The 24,531-nt window shown below is 36.2% G+C and overlaps 1 protein-coding gene across 3 annotated transcripts in view; it reads right to left on the bottom strand.

Moving 5' to 3' along the window:
- The window catches only part of MIPEP (mitochondrial intermediate peptidase), a 199,571-nt gene that overhangs the window by 85,916 nt on the left and 89,124 nt on the right, over positions 1-24,531 (bottom strand). For 2 of the 3 annotated variants that reach the window (XM_074330042.1, XM_074330041.1), the window contains exons 15-16: positions 11,649-11,723; positions 8,586-8,705 (exon numbers count right to left, since the gene is read on the bottom strand). The exons of the other annotated variant lie outside the window; for it this stretch is intronic. In XM_074330042.1, coding sequence (XP_074186143.1) covers positions 8,586-8,705; positions 11,649-11,723 — 195 coding nt within the window. The remainder of the gene's footprint in view (positions 1-8,585; positions 8,706-11,648; positions 11,724-24,531) is intronic. 3 annotated transcript variants of the gene reach the window in all.

Here is a 24,531-nt window from a genome sequence, read left to right on the forward strand (position 1 = left end):
CCTTTATAATCATCGTCTAAAAGTTTAGACCGCATTATGTACGTATAATTTGTACAGACCCTATAAACCTTATGAATACTCTGTGAGTTGTTTAAATTATATTTTCCTTTTCTCATTGCTTAGTTTGAGGGAATTAAATGATTCATTTGAGAGAAAGAATTTCTGGAGATAAGTTTACAGGAGGAAAACTGTCAGTCACTCTTTTGGCCCGCATGGGAAGACATTCTTAATTCACCCTGTATCCCCAACACTCTCGCTGAAAACCCTGCAGTCATTCTTGAGCCATCCTTCTCACTCATTACCCCAGGCCACTACCTGGTGTTACTGAGTGTACCTTCTACATTCTCCTCAAGCCCATTTCAGTCTTTCCTTCTCCACGGCCACTAACCTAGTTCGAGCCACCATCAGCTTTTGCCCAGGACCTGGAATAACTTTTCAACTGGTCTCCCTAAATCCATGCTTTATCCCATACATCACAGGCAGAACATTAACCTTTTAACAGTGAGAAATATTTTCTACATACCAAGAATATATTTCTCTCAGCCATAAAAAAATTAAATTTTACCATTTGCAACATTATGGATGAACCTAGAATGTATTGTGCTAAGTGAAATAAGTCAGAGAAAGACAAAAACCATATGATCTCATTTATATGTGGAATCCAAAGAACAAAATAAACAACAACAACAAAAAACCAGAGACAGACTCATAGATACAGAGAACAAACTGATGGTTGACAGATGGGAGAGGGGTTGGGTGACAAAGGGAAAACGATTAGAAGTACAAACTGGTAGTTACAAAATAGTCATGGGGATGTAAAGTACAGCACAGGGAATATAATCAATAATATGATAATAACTATAGTGCCAGGTGGGTACCAGACTAACTGGGGGGATCACTTTATAAATGACATAAATGTCTAACCACTACACTGTACAACTGAAACTAATACAAATTAATATCAAATGCCAACAGCAACTGGAAAAAAAGTAATGCATATGCATTTCAGAAAATGGAGGAAACATCTAGAAAAATGTAAAACAAATGTTATCCATGTTTTAACCTTAGAGGTAACTGCAGTTGTTTTTCTATGTTTATGTGTTTTTTCTTTCTGTTATTACATAGTTGGTATCACATTGTTTATAAAATTTTATATGCTGCCTTTTCATTTATCATTATATTAAAGACATTGTCACATAAAAAAACAATGTATTTCTACTAAGGTAGAAAGAATGACAAAATTATCAATCATATATCTACATACTTACTTTAAGAAGTAAAATATTTCTAATACTTCTGTGATCCCATTCCTTATTCCAGTGGTAAGCACCATCTGAATTTTGTGCTTATTATTTCTCCATTTTTCTTTATAATTTTACTACATTAAGTATATATCTATGATAATGTACTGCTTGGTTTTACATGATTTGGAACTTTATTATAACTGTAGATTTAATTCTTCTGAAACTTATATTTGCTACTTTACATTATGCCTGTTAAGTTTATCATCTGTGTTCTTCAATTTCTATTGCAGAACAGTATTCTAGATGGTGAAAATGCCATGTTATTTACCCATTTTCCTGTTGACCATCACTTTGGTTCTTTCTAGAATCCCATCCTCTCCCTTTGTTGCCATTTACAAATAGTGCTGTTATAAACCTGCCTATTCTTACCATCTGGTACATAAGTGTAGGTTATGTATAGGAGCTGAATTGCTGGGTCACAAGTTATGTCCACCTTCAGCTTAACTGGTTTCCAAAGTGATCCCACTACAAAGGCACTCCTACCCACATGTGAAGAGGACCATGTCCACACCGTGTCAACATGGGCACTGTCAATTGTTCTATTTTTGCCCAAATGGTGAGAGTAAACTCGTATCCTCATGTGGCTTTTCTTAGCACTCCCTAATTAATGCTAAGGTCATTTTGTAGGGCTTACTGCATGTCATCTGCCCATTCAAAGCACTTGAAAAACATTCCAAGATGGTACATTTTACGGACTGTGTTTTTTTAATCACAATAATAAAGTAAACAAACAAAAAATGCATATCCTTTTTTTCAGTTACACATGTTGAAAATATCTACTTCCAGCCTGCAACTTTTCACTATTTTTTAAGTTTTTTGGTTTTTTTTGATGCACACAAGATTCAGATTTTAATATAGTTGAATTTATTAGTCTTTTGTTTTATGGTTTATGTCTTTTGTATTGTATATATAAGGTGGTTTGAGCAAGTCTAAAAAGTAACTATCAGGAAGACATGCTTTCACATTACCTCTAAAAATTTAGATCATTACTTCTCACGTTTGGGTCGTCACCACACTATATTTGCGTGCAGTTTTGAGACAGAGATCCACGTTTCATCTTTATCTTATGGATCAACAGCTCTAGCACCATTTAAAAAAAAACGAACAGTCCATTCTCCGTCCACAGATTTACAGTGCTATTCAGCTTAGGTTCACGAGTCTGTAACTGTGTGGAGACTGCTTTTGGCTTCTGGGTTCTGTTCCATCGTTCTATTTGTCCATTCCCACACCACTATTACACTCTCGTAATTTTTACAGGCTTGTTTGAACACTAATCCTGACTGGGCAAGTCCACCAACTTGCTGCTGTTCTTCAAAACTGCCATGGCTAGTCTTGGGCCATTGCTCTCCCATAAAAATCATACAGTCAGCTTGTTAGGTTCAAGCAAACAAACGGAATTACATTACATTAAATGTATGCATTAACTGGAGAAAAATTGATATACTAAAGTTTCCTATCTATACGTATGGTTCAGTTCTTCATTTATTTAAGATTTTGAAAATAATGATAATTCACTTTTTTTTGGATTCTTTTTTAGTAGGTACCTCATATTTTCATTGCCATAATGGCATCTTTAAAAAATTTTTCAGTTTGTTTCTGGTAAACATGAAAGCAATTTTTAAGTAATGATTATTTATCTAGAAAAGGTGCCAACCTCTCATTAATTTTAATAATTTACCTGTAGAAACTTTTTACTTTCTCAGGAAGCAACAAATCACCTGCAAATAATGACAGTTTTGTTTCTTCCTTTCCAATGCTTAGATCTTCTTTTCCTTATCTCTCTACCCTGATGAATGTTGCATTGAAGAAACCCAATGAGTATCCTGGTCTTATTCTTCATTTTTATGGGAATAAAATTCCCATAGGCTTAATGATGCATTGATGAATGAAGAAATGCAGAAGTTTCTAAGTAGGAAAAATAGAGTATTTGTGCAAATCTAAACAAACTCTCAGACATAAAAAAGAATGGCAAGCCATAAAAGAATGTCTTTCTTCTCTAAATGTAACCATGATTCTTCTAAAGAACACTTAAAACAGTTTACACAAAGAGCTAAACGGCTACTGACCATAAAGGGGGGATAATAGCAATAAAGTGATAAATGCTTGTACTTTCTCAAAAGGAACTAGGACAAGGCTCTGGACTTATTTAATAAAACCATCCTTTTTAATTGATTACTGATAGTTAATTCAGAACTTGGTTGCCACTGTTAACTCATCTTTGTATATTTAATTATTAACACAGAAGAAACCTGGATGGTAAGGAAGTCTGACTTCTCTTCTAAAACAAGGCATAACTAAATCATTATGAGGCTTAAGAAAGGTAGGGGCAAGCAACTCAGCCAAGCTGAAGTTTTGCAGCATTAAGAAGCGTCCCAGTTCCTCCTAATTTTGGTTTTCCTGTGACTTCACTACTTACTGGTCGTGTTGTAACTACATGGAGTTTAAGTCATAGTCACTTTATTTATTATTTGTTTATTTATATTTCCCATCCCCTACCACTCACCTTTGGCAACCATCAGCTTGTTCTCTATAGCTATGGGTCTGTTTCTGTTTTGTTTATTCATTTGCTTTGTTTTCTTAGATTGCACATATAAGTGAACTCATAAGTTTTTCTCTGTGTAATACCCTCACTTAGTGTAATACCCTCTAGAACCATCTATGCTGTCAAAAATGTCAAGATTTCAGTCTTTTTTATTGCTGAATATTCCATTGTATATCTATGACACCTTGGCTTTACCCATTCATCTATTGTTGGTCATCTAGGTTGCTTCCCTATCTTGGCTATGACTAGCAATGCTGCAATGAACATAGAGGTGCATGTATCTTTTTTAATTCGTGTCTTTACATTCTTTGGGTAAATACCCAGAAGTGAAATTGCTGGATCATATGGCAGCTCTATTTTTAATTTTTTTGAGGAATCTCCATATTGTTTTCCATAGTGGCTGCACCAATTTACCATGCCACCAACAGTGTATGAGGGTTCTCTTTTCTCCACATCCACACCAGCATTTGTTATTTGTTGATTTATTGATGATAGTCATTCTGACAGGAGTGAAGTGGAATCTCATTGTGGTTTTAATTTGCATTTCCCTGATGACTAGTGATGTTGAGTATTTTTTTATATGTCTGTTGGCCATCTGTATGTCCTCTTTAGAGAAATGTCTAGTCAGGTCCTCTGCCCATTTCTTAATTGGATTGCTGATTTTTTCGGTGTTAAGTTGTATGAGTTCCTTATATATTTTGTATATCAACTCCTTATTGGATGTATCATTTGCGAATATCTTCTCCCATTCAGTAGGTCGCTTTTTCGTTTTCTCAACAATTTCCTTTGCTGTGCAAAAACTTCTTAGTTTGATGTAGTCCCATTTGTTTATTTTTCCTTTTGTTACCTTTACCCAAGAAGTCATATCCAAAAAGATATTTCTAAGAGCAATGTCAAAGAGTACTGCCTATGTTTTCTTCTAAGAGTTTTATGGTTTCAGGTCTTACATTTAGGTCTTTAATGCATTTTGAGTTTATTTTTGCATATGGTGTAAGAAAGTGGTCCAACTTCATTTTTTGTTTTGTTTTGTATGTATCTGTCTAGTTTTCCCAACACCACTTATTGAAAATACTGTCTTTGGCCCATTGTATAGCTTTGCCTCCTTTCTAGTAAATTAATTGACCACATAAGTGAGGACTTATTTCTTAGCCCTCTATACTATTGCACTGATCTATTTTTATGTTTTTAAGCCACTACTACGCTAGTTGACTACTGTAGCTTTGTAGTGTAGTTTGAAATCAGAGAGCATGATACCTCCCACTCTGTTCTTTCGCAACATTTCTTTGGCTATTTCTTTGGTGGTTCCACATGAATTTTAGGATTAGATGTTCTAATTCTGAGAATGTCATTGGTATTTTAATAGGGATTACATTGAATGTGTATATTGCTTTAGGTAGTAAGGCCATTTTAACAATATTAATCTTTCCAATCCATGAGTAAGGCATATCCTTCCATTTATTTGTATCATCTTCAGTTTCTTTTTTTCACCATCTTATAGTTTTCACAGTACAGATTTTTCACCACTTTAGTTAAATTTATTCCTAGGTATTTTATGCTTTTTGAAGCAACTGTAAATGGGACTCTTAATTTCCTAATTTCTCTTTCTAATTGTTCATTATTGGTGTCTAGAAACACAACAGATTTCTGTACATTGATTCTGTAACCTGCAACTTCACTGAAGTCATTTATTCTAACAGGTTTTTGGGGGAGTCTTTAGGGATATATATATATATATATATATATATATATATATATATATATATATTATCATGCCATCTTCAAATAATACGAGTTCTACTTCTTCCTTACTGATTTAGATGCCTTTTATTTCTTGTCTGATTGCGTGGCCAGGATTTCCAATACTATGTTGATTGATAGTGGTGAGAAGGGGCATCCTTGTCTTGTTCCTGACCTTAAAGGAAAAGCTTTCAGTTTTTCACCACTGAATATGACATTAGCTGTGGGTTTCTCACCCACAGCCTTAATTTGTTGACATTCGTTTCTTCTACACCCACTCTGTTGAGAGTTTTTATCATAAAAGAATGTTGGATTTTGTAAAATGCTTTTTCTGCATCTACTGAGATGATCATATGGTTTTACCCTTATTTTCTTTATGTGCTGTATCTCATTCATTGATTTACATATTTTGAACCATCCTTTCATCCCTGGGATGAATTCCACTTAGTCATGGTGTATAATCCTTTAAATATATTGTTAAATCCGATTTGCTAACATTTTGTTGAGAATTTCTGCATCTATGTTCATCAAGGATATTGGCCTGTAATTTTTATTTTTATTTTTTGTAATTTTTTTGTCTGATTTTGGTACCAAGGTAATGCTGGTTTCATAGAATGAATTGAGAAGCATTTTTTTTCTCTTCACTTTTTTGAAATAGTTTAAGAAGGATAGGTATTCATTTTTCTTTGAATGTTTGGTAGAATTCACCTGTGAAGCCATCTGGTCCTGGACTTTTATTTGTTGAAGTCTAGTTCCTTTAGGTGTAGAGTTAGCTTGTTTATTTAGGATGTTTCTTGTTTTTTGAGGTAGGCCTGTGAACTTCCCTCTTAGAATTGCTTTTGCTGCATCACATAAATTTTGAAAAGTTGTGTTTTCATTTTTTCATTTGTTTCAAGATAATTTTTTATTTCTACTTTGATCCATTGTTATCTTTAGTAGCATGTTGTTTAGTTTCCATACTTGCATTTATCTTTTTTTCTGGTTTTCTTCCTGTAGTTGATTTCTAGTTTCACACCACCGTGGTTAGAAAAGATGTTAATATGATTTCAATCTTCTTGAGTTTACTGAGACTTGTTTTGTGGCCTAATATGTGCCCTATACCAGAGAATGTTCTATGCGCATTTGAAATGTCCTGTAAACTAGAAAAGCTATTAAAACCTAGGCAATTGTTATTATGATTTATTCCACTGATGAATAGATTATTCTTATTACTACAAATTTTCACTAATACAGATAATCCAGGGCTAAATAGCATAAAGCATTAGAAAAATAAATTACATATAAGGTCATAAATAGGTATGGAGTATGATTAGCACTATATATCTGGAGCTTATGCTTAAGCTCCTAAGACGATCATAAATTGCTGATAAGAGTATTGTGAAGATAAAATACCCTGTTACTTCACATGCCTGGTAAATATGAACTATTCCCATGCATGTCTGAATATTAGGAACTGAAGATCTAGTGGGCACATACTTTAGTGGTTAACTTAACCTCTTAGCACAAAATGTGCTGGTATCCAATGTTGTAACAAATGAAAGCACATTTGCTTGGCATTTTACAGTTTACAGAGCACTTTCAAACTAGCTCTCTTTCGGTTAGACTGGCAAAGTTAAAAGGATAAAAGCCTGGACCTACTGGTAACCACCACACCATCTAGTCAGGGCAGCGTGCTCGAGAACAAAACAAAGTCAGTGAAAAGAGCTGAAAAATGGAAAGAGAAACATTTCTAACAATACTGTGTAAGAGCTAACTAGATCCAACTTGCCTGAAACCAGATGTACGCCTGTACCTTTCAGTTACGAGACTCAACAAATTCCCTTTTCTGCTTAAGCCAATATAAGTTGGGTTTCTATCACTTGCAACTGAGAGAGTCCTGAGAAATACGAAGGAGTCAGTCACATTGCTACCTGCACCAGCCAGTATTCTTTTGACCACACTCAGCTTCCTTACAGGAACCTTGGAGCACTGAAAAAAGCTTGGCTTTAGAGGTTGGTTTTGAATCCCAACACAATCAGTTACTACCTACATGATCTTGGACAAGACATATAATGTGTATGAGCCGCAATATGAGCCCCAAATATGGGGATATTGTAGAATTTATAGGCTGTTTTGAGAGTTAAATTAGAGATTTGTTTGCAGAGCAGTTAGAGTCTGGCACCTAGTATTCAATAAATGATAACGATACTCCTGCCCTCTAGCCTGACAGGACACTAAATGAGATAAGATATGCAAAACATCTGTTATAAGCCCTGATACAAATAAGGTACTCAATAAGTATTCATTCTCTTTGCAATGAAAATGATTATGATTGACAATCACATTCATTTTATATTGCTAACCACTTTTCTCATCACAGAAAAGGGGTGGCCAGATGGCTCAGTTGGTTAGAGCTTGAGCTGTGAACGGCAGGGTTGCCGGTTCAATTCCCACATGGGCCAGTGAGCTGCACTGTCCACAACTAGATTGAAGACAACGAGCTGCCGCTGAGCTTCCGAAGGGGCAGCCGGATGGCTCAGATGGTTAGAGCGAGAGCTCTCAACAACAAGGTTGCCGGTTCAATTCCCTCCATGGGATGGTGGGCTGCGCCCCCTGCAACCAAAGATTGAGAACGGCAACTGGACTTGGAGCTGAGCTGCGACCTCCACAACTAGACTGAAGGACAATGACTTGGAGATGATGGGCCCTGGAGAAACACTTTGTTCCCCAATAAAAATTAAAAAAAAAAAAAGAATACAGACTAATGCCAATGACTTTTACCCTCACTTTCCTAGGAATCCAGAAAAACACTGCTAGTAGGAGGAAAATAAGCACATGTAAATGGACAGTTGGAGACATTATATGAGCCAGGCAATTTCTAGCATTTGCCCCAGGTGAAACCACCATGTAAAGGTAAGGATTCCAAGTTCTGCAAGGGGGAAGGTGATCACAGCCTACTCACTGACGGATACACTAGCAGAACCGTTCAATGGCACATAACAGGATCAAAATTCTAGACTCACAGTGTTTGGAACATATGGTAAGCCATAAAATTTTTCCTGTGTTTCCTTGAGAATGTCTGTGGTTGACCTCCTGAGGGGATGCTTCCCATGGTAGATTTGATCCAAAGTGGCATAAAAGACCTAGACAGATGAAAACATCTATTTAGTTTGGGTAGTCCATCCTTACATCTAAGATGTGGCTGACCAAAGATGTTATAAGTGTACCAGAATCATAGTTTTAAATCACAGTTGAAAACATTCACAAATATAGATGTATATGGCTTGAGACGTGTTTTGTTTAACATTTAAGACCATGTCAATGATGAAAAGGAAAGTTCTCAAACTTTCCCAATTAAAGATATTAAAGAATCTTAAGTTGGCTTATCATGGTGAACGTATATTTCAATGTTGAATAATTATGGTATACCCCTGAAAATAACACAATATTTTATGTGTGCTATGTTTTTCATAAAAATCTTAAGAAAAAAAAAGAATCGAACCTTATCTGTAATATACTCTTTACACACAATGTAAAAAGTTAAATTTGTGACTACAAAACTGGAATTTTGCCTCTCTCCATATAGGCAGTAAATATAGTTGGAAATATGAAAAATAAAGTTATAACTTGTGACCCCCTCACCCCCCTGTGACCTAACAAATCCTGCCTGATTTCTTCCTGGAATCCTATATATCTTAAATGAGAGAAATGAAGGGGTCAGAATCCTAGTTTTGTAATGAGAGGTGAAAGAACATAGATAGGTGGGGTGAGGTGGAGAAAGGAATAGCAGTCTAGTATCTGGTGAGGACAGATGTTACAAAGAATTCTGGTGCAGCTGTTGGAGAGTCTGGAGCTAGGGCGCAGTCAGTCCCCACACCTGGTGTCAGGAGGTACAAAGGAAGCAGCTGCTGCGCAGAAGCAATTCTGGCTGAAGGAGGTGACCAAGAGAGAGGATCATTCACCTCTGGGTAGAAGGGACTGGCCGTTGAAACATAATAGCAGCAGAATAAAGCATTAGAAAAAGTTTGAACATGAAATCTGCTGCTTATAGAGTTCTAAACATTAATTTTGCATAAAATCTAAAGTAAAGATAAAGTGCTTTTTGACTTGAATATTAGCATTGTTTAGAGTTCACCTAGAGCCAGAAAGTAGAAAATGCTTATTTTAAAGGAAAAATTCTGATGTGCAATTATGTTTCTGATATGCATCTTTCTGATTCAAAATGGAATTTGTAGAGAATGTGCAGCTGTTAACTTGAAAGAAGTGAGGATTAGTTTGGATAAAAGAAAAAATTTAAATGACCTCTAGCTTCTGGTTTCATCTAGATATAGAATTATGGTTCTAAATTATAAAGTCAAGTTTAAACCTTCCCTAGAAAAATACAGACATTTCCTAAATATAAATATTGTTTTACTCTAACTGCTAATCTAAACATATAGCTAAATACAGCTCTCTCAATTCTATATTCTATAATGAGCAACAATACATAAAGATAATCAGAGGAGTCAAAATTACTCATCCGTGTTTTGTCTATATTCTAACAGAAGAAATTATTAGGAATTGAAACTCAGATTCTAACCTCAACTGAGGCTGTTTTTTTGCCCCAATCTATAAACAAACAATAATTCAAGAGTTTCATTCTTTCAATTGTGCCTTTCACAAAAGAAAGGCATAAGCATGGAATGACTTCTTTAATTATTAAAACAGAGCAAAATAAATTAAACCTGCATGTATTTCACACTCATTTGCTGATAAACCAAACAATTCTAAAACGATGAGCCTATTTGCCCACCCAGGGAGTCATGCATGCCTAGCACCAAGGTCCTTAGAGCCACAGAAAACGAAAAGCCTATTTTTAAAACAATGCACGACAAACAAAAATTCACAATTTTAAAAATACTGTTTATAACCCCTTACAAATCTGAAACAGTTCCTTTCCACCCTTGTTTGTCTCCTCTGTACAAGGGGATTTTTGTATAAAAAGGAAACTGGCACAATGGCTCCTCTGGCCAGAGTTCCCCTTTCTCCCTCTCCCGCTGGACTCTTCTCTCCTCCCCTCTTCTCTCTCTTTCTCTCCCCCCCTTTCTTCCTCTCCCCTTCCCTGCTTCTCTCTCAGGGAGTTTATTATTTTTAGAGGATGGGAGGAGTGAAAGCTTAGTTTTCCATTTTAAAAGAAAATCATTGGAACAATTGATCAAAAAGAAAGCCCTTCTAAGCTACACTTCTGCTAGAGTTATCAGCAAATCAAAAGACTCTTGCCACATAATGCTAATTTTTTCAAATAATTCTGAAATCCTTTTTTAATTACATTGATATGAAGAGACACTAAATAATGTAAATCAAATGTAAGTTCATGGTTTTGTCTATAGTAGGCATGTCTTCACTGAAATATGTATTTTAAGGTACAACAAAAACAAAGCTCATTCATTACTTTCTATGGACTAAATTTTACAAAACTATAAAGCAATTAAAGACTGGCTAACTTTTAAATAGGTAACTGGATCATTACACAGTGACTATTTTGAGATGCCTGAGATGAAAGATGGGTGTTTAGACTACGTTTATGTAACTCTCAAGATCTGATGAAGACTAAGAATTTCATAAACAATCTCAGTAATTACAAATAACATAAACATCTAGTATCGTGTAGACCTGACATCCAGATGGATCATAAAATCTTTCTAGTCTCCATATGTACACCTGGAAAATTGGTTTTGAATATTATCAGAAACTAACAGTCATTACTCTTTAAATTTCAATCTGAAAACCCAAATTTAAAAAAAGAAACAAAGTGAATAACAATATAAAGTTGGTTGCTGAAATGTATGATTTAGAAGTCATGTAACTTTTCCAAGCTTTGATTTTTCCAGACTGAAATTAGAAAATGCCCTTAACATCTGCTTCATAAGGACAGTGTGAGGATTGAATGAGTCAATTTTGGTCAAGTTCTTTGAACTCAGATGAAAGATGTTTTAGAAGCATAATTATTATAATAAATGTGTAGCATTGGCAAGAATTTAAAGTTATGTATTTATTTTGAAGAATTACTCTGGAAAACTTCAGAACAAAGGTACATATGTACATACCTGAAGTTGCATATCAGCTGCGGCACAAATCTTTTTAGATTCACAAAGACGTGACACCATATGTTTGGGCATTGACTTGAAAAACAAAAATAATATATATGTGAGTAAATTGCTTAATAAGTCACTGCATGTTACTTATGAGGCAGGAAAGTTAAAAATAACATCAAATGAAAAAATAATAGAATTTCATTGTGGTTTAAAATAACAACTTTGAAATATTTTAGTAGAAAAGGTAACAAAGGATGAAGACATTCCATTTAACTTCAAAAAGTAGAAATCACCAAATAGGGGTTTGTACATGAAAATATAGGATTGTAGGGAACTAAGATATTGGCATTATTCTTTAAAAATCTACTTAAAACTTTAATAAAAGTTAATACTTTTTCTGTTCCTTGGTTACCAATGAAAGCCCATGGGAGTGCTCTGTTGACCCTTACGTGTACTTCATAAATGGCAGTAAGAATAAAAGATTAAAATGTCAAGAAATAAATAATTCACGGTGCCAGCCAGTATTAGAGCTGAATTGGTACCTAACAAGTTACCTATGATAATGAATTGCATCCTTGTATTTTCCCACCTGAAAGAATAACAGAGCTTGGAGAGTCAGTGTAATGTGCTTGCATGATATACGGCTTCCTTTCTGAGAATAAGCAGGCCTCATCCCATACCATCACATCGTCTCTGAGAAACAAACTAGTAATGGAGTTGAAGAAGTACTTTAGACCATCTTAGTCTGCTTTAAAATCATTAACACTGATATTTATTGAAGAAAACAACCACTTTATAGAACTCTAGTTATAATCTAATCTAACCTAAAAGTCCCTCTAAAGAGAAATACATTATATAAAAGACCTATGGCAGCTTACTCAGCAGTAGAGTTATATAAATTAGCCACCAATGAATGATAATGTGAGCTGTCCACTGGGAGGGGAACTAAGCACTAATTATCGATCGATCGATCGATCGATCTATCTATCTATCAATCAATCATCTCCCTACAGCCTAGAACAATGCCTGGCACACAGCAGACAGTCAATAAATATCTGCAGAAGGAAGGAATACAAGAATGATCATTAAAAAACGATTCCTTAAGTGAAAGATTACAGTAGCACAGGAGGAAGGCTCAGACAACAAAACTTTCTCAGACAACGAAGTCTTTTCTCTTTCCATTTGGCTATAAGAAAAACAAAACTGGCAGAAAAGGCAATTTTAAGGAGTTTAAGACAAGAACAGAAGGAAATTGTATCATGTAAGTTCTGGTATGGTAAAGGGCCTGGGGTTCTGACCCCGGGAGCACCCATCAGTATAAAACAAAATTTCCTAAAACAGCATTTTAAAAAGGATAGATTTAGTTAAGTTATATATGCCAACAGCTTGTATCAAAATCTCTGATGAAGAAACAGCATATGCAAAGGGCCGATGGCAAGACATGAAAGAAAGCAGGGTTCCAGCCAGGCTGGAAAGGCAGGCAGGAGGCGGGCTGTGAGAAGCCGGGAGGCCTAGCTGAGCAAGGACGCTGGTCTCCACCCTTGGACTCTACCTCTGTGGTCGGTGACTGGGGAGTTTTAAGCAAAGAAGTCACATGGTCAGATTTGTGTTTTACAAAGACATTAAATAGGAAGAAGGAAGGAGTGGATTAGGACGAAGCAGTTAGGAGGTTACAATTAGTGGACCAGTGACACGTGTCATCAGTAACCTAAGTAACTGCCAGAGTGATGGGGGCAGGGGCGGCATTCAAGAAGGCTGGAGCTGAGCAGGAGGTGAGACAGAGGCAGTGGACATACAGCAGTTAACTGTTTCCAGAAGGGTGAGTGATGAGTGCAGAGAGGGCAAAGGCAGTAGCTGTGTGGGAAGGAGGACGGAGAAGTTTTTGTTTAAGGTTGGTAAATGCTTAAGCAGGCTTAAGAAATGCAGATGGTACTGATCCATAGAAGGGCCAAAAAGCGGAGATGCAGAAAAGAAGAGAGACAATGAGGGCACAGGGTTCCTGAGAAGGCAGGAAGAAAAGCTGAGCAGATACAGAAGAGGAAGTTGTTGGGAGGGGGTTGGATTCAGAGGCTTAAGGTGCCAGAGCAAGTTGCAGAGAAGGCCCATGGAGAGTGATCCACTGAGAAGCAGAGACCGTGATTCCCATGTGGCCTGGGGTCCAAGAGAACTGAGCTGCCTCCCTGTGCGGACATGGCGGGAACAGAAGGTGGGTGAGGAGGAGAGTCAAGTCAGCAGTGGGCGAGGGAGGCAATAGGAAGGCTAACGGCACGGTGGGTGCCCCTGAGACGTGGGGTTGGACAAACAAGCAGACATGGCCCCAGGGGTGGTCGGGCATCTTTGAAAGGTTCACTAATTCTGCTCTAAAGACAATGATGTGGAAATGCCAAGTACTGGATCTAAGAGCCAAACCCAATATACCCTTTCATTCGGAAGTAGCTTGTTTATTTAGAGGCCAATATCTCAGAGATCCAAACCCACACAGGAAAGGCAAAAAACATTAAAGGGACAATCTTAATGAGGCTTAATTCGTTCCTTATCAGGTTTACAATAAAACAAAAGATATAAGAAAAACATGTACAGTGTAAGAACAAAAAAAATTGAGAACAGTTCATCAAAAAATATGTACTGAAAAATAAACCCTAGTTACATAAAAAGTGAACGTGGAGGAAATGAGCACTCCCGCTGGTGAAGGTTCCATGGCACCTCTATTATTTTTTGCAACTTTCTGTGAATCTATACTTATTTTTCTTTTACTAGTTTCAGGTGTACAAAACAATGTAATAAGCATTTACCCCCCTCACAAAGTGATATACTTATTTCAAAATACCAAAAATACCTCCCAAAATTATGTATTCAAGCCTACTTACTATACATACTGTACTGAATACAAAGGTTTACCAAAACTATGAGGAAACACAAGTAGAGGGTAAATACAATCCTAGTAGACTAGTTTAAAGGAAAGAATCATTAATCCATCAAATCACAAATTAAATAATATATGTGTATTATGTGTAGTCTAAATAGAAAAACAGATATTCTTTTCCTTTTTTAATCTAGTTTGGTTGTTAGTCAACTGGAATTAATAAATGCAGTTCAGCTTTTGGAATGGAGTTAGATATTTATTCCCTTAGAAAATACTTCCTTTTTTTAAATTAAAAGACCAACAACAAAAAATAAAACAAAAACTTCCATACCATATAAACTGATTTTCTTTTTAAGTTATACATAATTAAATAAACAATATTTGAAAAGTTAAATCTTAAACATCAAATTAGAAAAATATTTCCTGGTGAAGATTTCCTTCTGTAAATATTACTTTACCAACCAGAGTCATGATAAGCAATATTGAAATAATTCAGTTTTTGCAGTCATTCCAAAATTAGTTATATCAACAGAGTAACATAGATGTTTCATATTATTGTCTTTTAAAGTCAAGACTCTCACATCTGATATACCGAAGAAATAGAATGAATACATTCAAGCTGACAGGTGATGAGCAACAATACATAAAGGAAAGTGCATTTAAAACACCTGAACCCTCAAACAATATTATAACTACTTTCCATTATATTAAAATGAAACTCTACCAAAGTCCATGACATTAGAAATAATAACAACTCTTTCACCATATAATCAACTGCATGCTTTACCAGTTTCTACTTCAGGGTCCATAACTTCCAAGGTAGAAGATAACGCCCTCCCACTGAGCACTAATCTAGCACAACAATGACATGGAATGCTCACAGCTCTCCTTAGCATCTAGACACGGCCATATCTATTAAAGATTAAAAGGAATCACACTAGCACACTTAGAATGCTGTAAGTCAAGAATGAATGTTAGACTCACTGATTATGATAAAGAACAACTACATAAGAAATGGAGCAACTGGAAACCTCTCCGGGCCTTCCAGCCATTTCCAGCATCCGTAACCTCTGCCTGCTGAAGTGCCAGCTTCACAACATCCCATAAATCCAGAAATAACTATTCCTTCCAGGAACGCTTCTTAGACCCATTCGAGGAGAACTGAGAGCATGATCTGCCTTAAATCAACACCTGCTTGAATCTGAAACTCCCACTGTTATGTTACAATGGAGTGTAAGGGGAAAAGTTTAGGTTTTGGAACCAGACAAAACTAACTTTGAGTCCTATGCCACTTACCAGCAGAGTGGCATAATGTGGCAATTTACTGAACTTCTCTTAGCCACATTTTCCTCATTTGCAAAATGTCAAGATTATCTTTTCACAAAATCAGGTAAGAATTGAACAAGATAATGTATTTAAAAAACATATTATGTCAGGTTTAACACAACAGTAGATGCTGAGTGAATGGCAGCTAGTATTACAATTATCTGACATAGTAATCATTGACTTAGACAAGCTTTATTTACATTTTACTGTTTTCTCTACATATTCTGTAAATATGGTCTGTTTTAGATTTATAAATTCTTAGGAAACAAGAATTATAACTAAACAGTTCTCTCTCTGTAGAACCTAACAGGTTCTTAATAAGGAAATGTACTTTCATGGTTTCCTGTTTATATTTCTTTTCATTTATAAAATAGCCAAATATGCTTAATGAAACACATGTGCCTCTTCAAATTACCCAGACTGTTCTAGTGATACCTTTCCCAACATGGTGATTATTTTAAGGATTTTAAAAGACAATGAAATAAACTAAAGTGCTAGCAATCTATCTTCCATATTTCAGTGTCTGCCACAAAATTTGGTCAGTAACTCACGTTTTGAAAATATTTTTCTCTCACTTTAAGTAGAATTGGTTATCAAACAATGAGTCAGTACTTCATTTGCGGGGTCCAATTCATAGTTAGAAAAGATTGGTACCAATTAGAAAATGTTGCCCTTCTGAATACTTTAATCAAACATCTGGCATCCTACAGATGTTGATAGTTCAACTTTGATAGTTTCTGAACAGAAGTCTGCCGTGATTTCTCTATTCCTGTGTCTTTTTTTCTCTGGCTGCTTTCTCTTTATTTTGGTTTTCAGTAGCTTGACTACAATGTATCTAGTTGTGTCCTTTTTGTTATTTATCCTGCTTGGGGTTCTCTAAACTTCTTGGATCTCTGGATTGATTTTCATTATTTTGGCAAATTCTCAGCCATTATCCATTCTCAGCCATTAAAATATTTTTCCTGCTTTGTTATGTTTCTCTTCTCCTTTGTGGAACTCCATTTGTGTGTATGTTACACTATTTGATATTGTCCCAAAGTTCCTGGATGCTCTATTTTGTCCCATCCCACCCACTCTTTTGCCCCCCTTTGTATTTCAGTTTGGATAGTATCTACTAACCTATCTTAAGTTTACTGAGCTGTGAACTTAAGTTTCCTCAGCTGTGTCAAGTGTGCTGACAAGCCCCTCAAAGGAATTCTTCATATATTATAACATAGCTTGATTTCTTGCATTTCCAATTGAGTGTTTCTCACAGGTTCCATCTCTCCTCCACATCTGTTTATACATGTTGCCCACCTTTTCCATGATATCCTTTAACAGTTATTTAAATCCCTGCTTGATAGTTACTTTAAAGTTATTTTAGTTACTAGTTATTTTTAAGTCTCTGGGTCTGAGTCTGTTGATTTACTTATCTTTGAGCAGGGTGGCAGGATTTTGTGCTGTTCCTGCAGCAGCAGCCAATCACCTCCCATAGCCCCACAACACTGAGAAGGGCTCTGTGCCATCTCCCAGTCTGCTCCCATTATTTCTTCTGAGCTCCCAGTGAAGGCCAATGGGATAGAGCCTACAGGTGAATGCAAACTCCCCCTATGTCAGGGCCCTCAGCTATTCCAGACTGATAAGCCAACCCACCCTTGGCCTCCAACAATTTGTTAAAATGTTATCTGATTTCTCCTTACCCGTTTGTACAGCAGGCAGCCCTTTCACCCATGCTTTGCCGCAAGTGAGTCAGTCTGTACCTCCTTGGATTCAAGTGACTTGATAGCCCTGGGACCTCAACTCTCTTAAGAGCTCAAGAAAAGTTAGGATTTTCTCCTTTTCCTGTAGTTAACTTGGGAGCAGCACTCCTCCCAGTGTTCCACATCCCCAACAGTTCAGACTTTCATCAGTGATACCATTCAGGCTTTTAGCTTCCAAAGGGGGAAAAAAAGGCGGGAAAGCTTTGGAAAGGGTGAAGAACTCCATTGTCAGAAATCAGACATTATTCAAGATTATTATGAAAAAACCTGCAATGCATCAGCATGTATGATAGACGATTTACTTTAATGCTGAGAAGCAGGCATCTATGAGTGTCAGTTAGCGGGTTTTAGGCAAATGACAGTTCACTCAACAAATATTTATTGACTGCCAATTATGTGACAGGCACAGTTGATATATCAGTGACCAAAATAGATAAAAATCTCAATTCTCAAGGAATTTATATTCTAGGAGACCTTTTTACCCTTTTAAAAATACCATTGGAAAAGAAAGCATTTTTCATTATTTCAGTTCCTGTAGGCTTAAGGAATAAACGGACAGAGATTTAAAGCATCATCTCCTTTAGGCTGATCAAAAGGATCAAACTGTACTAATTACAGTGCTGGTTATATATGCAATCTTTACTCATTTTAAATTCATTTGTGAGATTTTCTACATCTTATGTTTAAATAATAGCAGGTAGTCCACAAATAGTTAATACGCATAATTCACATTCATATATTTCCAAAAGAAATGAAATGGTAAAATACATGATCTCAGTGTATGCTAAAAGCACCAACCAATTACTCATCCATTCATTCAATAAATCCTTAGTATAAGGTACCATTCCAGGTACCAGGGGAAGAAGAAAGACAAAGCACCATCTCCTGCCCTCAAAAGGCCTACAATTCTGACACCTGCTTCCCATGGAGAAGTTTGTGAGGCACATGGTAGTTGTGTAGCTTCAGGTTTGCAGATGTGTTTTTAATTTATTTATGTTCCCCTCAAAATTCAATACTGCAGTTGAGTCATACTTCCACTTGATGGTAAAAGTAACCTTTTGCCAATTTTATTTTATTAATAGTCCAGTTTCTCCTAAAAAGGGATTAGTGGTGGTAATATAAATTTCAGTCAATATTAATATTAAATACCTGTATTTAATATGTCATTAGTCTATAATTAATAGATGAGGATGTTGGGGATGGGGACATGAAAGTGGGGAAATAAAATGAGGTCAGACTTGAGGTTAGGCACATAAACATCTGCGTCTTACGGTTTCATTCAATTGGCACAGTTGGGCCATAAATTTAACTCTAGCCAGAGAGGGAAACTCTATGATGAGCCTCATTCAAATTGCTGTGTGTACCTTAGCTCCTTCACACCGTTGCCCGAATTTCTTTGACAAAAATGCCTGCAATCTGTCTCTATAGAAGCCTGCTGGGCTTTGTAGTATGAAGTAGCCCTGGTGTGATGCTGGCTGACTCCTGCCTGCTGAGTGGAGACCCTGGGAGGAGACACAGCAACAAAAGCAGGTCGGCCTGTCTGGGAGGCCCTCTTGGCTTAGCTTTGTGAAGCATCCCACTGTGTGCATGGCACCCTACTAAGCAACAAATCCTTCTTGATCTTGCTACCAGGAAGCAGAAAGGAATGCACGTTGAAATTAATAATCCAAGGGAAAGTATCCCAAATACCACAAAAGAGATACAGATAGAGCAATGGAGGAATTTAGAAGACAGCAACTATTTAAAGTGTCTGAAAGGCCATTACCCTAACAATAAGTTGTGCCTCTTGTATTATTGCAGTGGTGGCATTTCTATTTCAAAGATTCACTCAAGCTGTAAAATGCAGAAACACATTTTGGGGTCCCCCCCCCAATAAATAGGAAAATGGTGGAATTGTTATTTCTATAACTGGAACATAATATGCCAATAATTAACTATGGTGACTTAATTTGGCCTAATTTATTTTAATAATTCAATATAATATTTTCCACAATTATCTTTGTTTTTTATTTAAAAACAAATATGCTTGTGCTCATTTCTGGAGAATTAACATCTGGCTTTGTATGACGACAACGTGACAATTCAGCCTGTCTAACAGTAAGTGCCAAGTTCCCTGTAAATGACCTAGCCCTGACCTAAGTCTCAGAGAACAGCAGTAGGCTACACCCCGAAGGTTCTGCTCTGTATTGCTTTCTAGTTTTTAGTGATTCGTTCATCCTATATCCAGTCGTGCACCTGATGATTTAAATTTAAATTTCTGGACTTTAAATTTGCTGTGAGGTTCAGTCACCCCAAATAGACTGTGAGGTTCAGTCAGCCATCATGGAATGAAAGGTCCCCATAAAGCACGCTAGGGAGTGGACGCCCCCATCCTTCTCTGTGCACCCAAAGCACAGAGCTATGCTAGAGTCCAATCCCAGCACTCATTCATTTTTTAAAAAATGTTAGAACGTAATTATGGCCAAAGAGGGAAAACAAAAGACTACAAAATTGACCCTTTCTTCTGCTAAGAAGGTAAAGTCTGGTTTCCTGCTTAGAAAAACTATGAATAATAAGAACAATAATTACCCAACTATATGAAGCCCAAAGCAAGTAGAGACCATCAGCATCAACAGGATCTGGGAGCTTCTGGGAAATACGAGACCTTGGGCTGCTCCACATGCACTGAATCTGAATCTACGTGTTAGCCAGATCCCCGGGTGATTTTATGCACATTAAAGTTTGAGACGCTCTGACTTAGAAAAACACAACCATCACGACGACTTAAAAACAAAGGTGGGCAAAATGAAACCACTCTAATTTCACAGGCAGGAGAACTATCCACAGGAAGGCAGTGCCTTGTGAAAAAGAGAGGGCTGTGTCTGAGGACAGGCAGCTTGCATTGTCTATTCCCACTCATTTGCTTTCGGACAGCAGGCAAGCCTCTCGGCATCATGTTTGCGCAACTGTAAAATGAGGATTGAAAACTGCCGCATAAAAGTAAGTCGTATGAAGCTTCAATACCGTGACAGTTATTCAAGCAACCTGTGAAAAGTATTAACTAACTGGAAGAAACTCCAGTCCCTGCATCTAAGACGTGTGCCTGTAAATGCTGTCACAGCGGGGGTTGACCACACATGCAGGGGGGCCTGACAGTCTCAGGTTAGGATGGCTGTCTTGATGTGATTAATAACAGCTCCCCCTTCCTTCTGAAAAGTGTTGTGGCTTGGACAATAGCTTATGTCATCGCCTTTCTCACAACTAACCTTCTAAAGGGCTTCCTATGTGGCTCAGCCAGGGAAGGAAGTTGTTGACTGTATTCTTGGGATAAACACAAGCTGCACTGTTTGCTGACCATACAAAGGGACAAAAATACTAAAATAATACTAGTTTTTCAATTATATTGAGAAAGCACAACATTTTTGGAAGATTTCAGAAATATCATCAAAAAACGCAAATGCTTTAGCAAACTTGGCATGACTTAGATTCTCTGAATGTTTCCCTATGAGCTTAACGTGTAGGAATGTAACCTCATAAATTTGCCAGATACTTTCTATCACTTTGCAATCTCACCAGTCTAATTTCAATAAAGTTTTGTTAAAAATTTTGGCATCAAATTCTTACACAGCCAAGTCAGTCTGATAAAATCTCTTGTTTTATTTATGACCATTTAGAAAACGTATTATGGTAGAAGCTGCACAAATATTAAAAGTTAAGACAGTTTCTGGTACAAATCCTTGTTATGGTAATAATTCAACTCTTCCTGAGTAAAGAACTCCTACCATCGCAATCCCTTGGGAACACGTTGGATCTAACGCTATAAACTGGTTGAGACATGGTCATCTAAACAGAAAAGGCTTCAGAGGCAGAAAGCCAGGCCGAGAGCTGCCCAGGCTACAGGTCAGCGGTGCAGCTTGGTCCCATCCCACCCCAAGCACTCATTCTCGGCCTGTGCCTATAACAGGAAAGCAACTGGGTTCAGCATGTCTCAACTACTCTGTTTTGCTAGTAAATAATAATCCAGATGGCACATAATCAATATTAATAAAAACGCTGTTTGGGGCCAAAGAGACAAAATCTCAGATCTAAATCCACAGGAAATAACATTACTTTTCACTTACTTGATTTCGAGTGTTGTTTTCTAACAAATGAAGATGATTTGAGATGAAAGAACCCTTAGAATTCTACAAACTCATCAATGGCTCAAAGAAACAGACAGAAGTTATTCTGAGTTTTACAGGGTTCAACACTGATCATTTTAATGTGTGAAAGAGGTCTAACTTGCATTTTTTTCTTTAAAAAATTCCAATAATCTCATGTTACAGTTTGCAAACATTATTAAACATGACCAACGAGAATTTTTGAGTAAGTATGGAAGTATTAATTTTTAATTTCTAAAATTTTAATTTTATATGAGAGCAGAGATGTCTCAGACAAGTTCAGTAACTGATGTGAGGTCACCTGAATGTGGAGCCGAAGCCAGACACGTCTCTGCCTCCTAGCTCCACACTCTTGTCTAGACATAATTGAGAAGTATTAAAGCTGAAAATAAGAAAAGTTTCAAAACAACTTAAACCTGCCACAACTAATCTAGTTCTAGTTGCACTATAATTTTTATCTTCAATCCTTATTCGTATCTCCTGAAGGAGAATGACAGGAGAAGATTTATTACAAGTCTGTATGCCTCCTTGGAAATAGATCTTAAGCAATGTTAGCCTCGGGCTGACTTTCACAAACTAAAGCTACAAACTGAATCTTATAATGACGCAGCACAGAACAGTTCTAAAATGAAAGCACTAGAATTTTACTGTTCTAAAAATAACACTTACAATGGAAATGGGTCTGTTATTTTGTGAGACATACAGTATAACAAGTATAAACCATTTCCTACCATAGTAAAGATTTTTTAACTAGCAAAAACTGAAAAAAGAAAACACCTGGAATGTTGTAATATTGGTTTTAGCAACTTTAAGGAAATTCTGATGTGAAATTAATAGATCTACTAATACATCACTAATAGAAACTAGTAGATCAACTCTCATGCTACTGTTATCTGATCTCTGGCAAATTACTTAACCTGTCTATTAATAACTTATTTTCTATAAAGTGTGGATAACTATGCACTTACTTCATACATTCCTAGATAAAACATAAAATGATAAATGTTAATTTATATTTTTATTATTTGATAAATATTTTGTGAGAATGGTAACTAGACCAACGAACATTTTAGTGTGGTGGCTAGTGGACAAAATTACACAAAAAGGTAGGTTTGCTAAAAATATAATAACTATAATTGGTGATTAGTAATGTGGCTCAGGTTGCAAAATTATCAAAAAAACAGACTGAGACAAAGCATTGTGAAAATTAAGAGGATAACACGTTCATCAGGAAGATATAACTACCAAATATCTTTATGCATCTAATAAAATACTTTCAAAATATATAGAGCAAAAATGGATAGAATGATTTATAAGGCAATCAACATACAGTCGACCCTTGAACATGGGGTTAGGGGCACCGAACCCTGCACAGTCGAAAAATCCATGTGTAACTTTTGACTCCGCAAAAACTTAACTAATAGCTTACTGTTGACTGAAAGTCCTACCAATAACATAAACATATTTTGTATGTTATATGTATTATATACTATATTCTTACAACAAACTAAGCTAGAGAAAAGAAAATGTTATTAAGAAAATCATAAGGAAGAGAAAATACATTTACAGTATTATACGTATTTATTGAAAACAATCTGGGTATAAATAAACCCACGTAGTTCAAACCCGTGTTGTTCAAGGATCATCTGCACTTGACCATTATGATATCATCATAACGGATACACATCATTGTACATTTGTCCAAACTCATAGGACGTACAACACCAACAGTGAACTGTAGTGTAAACTAGGGACTGTGGGTGATTACGATGTGTCACTGTAGGTTCGCCAGTCGTAACAAATGCACCACTCTGGGGGTGGGGGTGTTGGCAATGGGGGAAGTTATGCATATGTAGGGGCTGGGGCTATTATGGGAAATCTCGGTATCTTTTCAGTTGTTCTGTGAACCTGAAACTGCTCTAAATAAGTTCTAATAATTTTACAAAATAGATAGGACTACGGACCCAACATCCTGGAGGGAGAGCCCCACTTCTCAATTATTGCTAGGTCAAAAAAATTGGTTATATTTCAAAAATCTAAACTACACAATTAAAAGGTTGACTTAACAGGCTTATATGAACACTCAGAACCAACAATCAGAAAATGTACAATGTACTCAAGCACAAACAGAACATTTCCAAAAAACTGATGACACACTAAACCATTAAATAAATATCACCAACATGCAGAGAATCAATACTGCTTAGACTAATTAGATATAATTATAAAAAGATAATTCCCCTACAAAGGTTTAAAAATTTTAAACTACACTTCTAACAACTCTTTGGTCAAAGAGGAAATTATAAGGGAAATTAACAACATTAGAAATATTTTGTATTAAAAATCATGGTATGCAGCCAAAGCACTGCATCACACAATTTAAAATTATAACATGAAAATTTAAATGCATATGTTAGATAGGACTGAAACTTAATTAGCTTAGAAACTGAGGAGAAAAAAATAAACAAAGAAGGAGGAAGGAGAGAATAATAATAAAAACGGAAACTAATGAACTGAAACAAAATAGAGAGAATAAACAAAGTTAGCATTAGTTCTTTGAAAATACTACAAAGATAGAGAAACTTCTGCCAAGATTAATAGAGAAAAAAATGAGAGAATGGGATTAGGAACGAAAAGGACATAACTACACATTTAGCAGGATTTGAGGGATAAAAGAATGCCATAAATAACTTTATGCCAATAAACTTGAAAACTTGGATTAAGAGGATAAATTTCTAGAAAATTATAACTTAGCAAAGCTAACTTAAGAAGAAAAGACAGTCCGAAAACTCCTATGACTATTAAAGAATCAGTCATTTAAAAAATCT

The sequence above is a fragment of the Rhinolophus sinicus genome, linkage group LG04 (assembly GCF_036562045.2).
Source record: "Rhinolophus sinicus isolate RSC01 linkage group LG04, ASM3656204v1, whole genome shotgun sequence".
NCBI classification, from domain to species: Eukaryota; Metazoa; Chordata; class Mammalia; order Chiroptera; family Rhinolophidae; genus Rhinolophus; species Rhinolophus sinicus.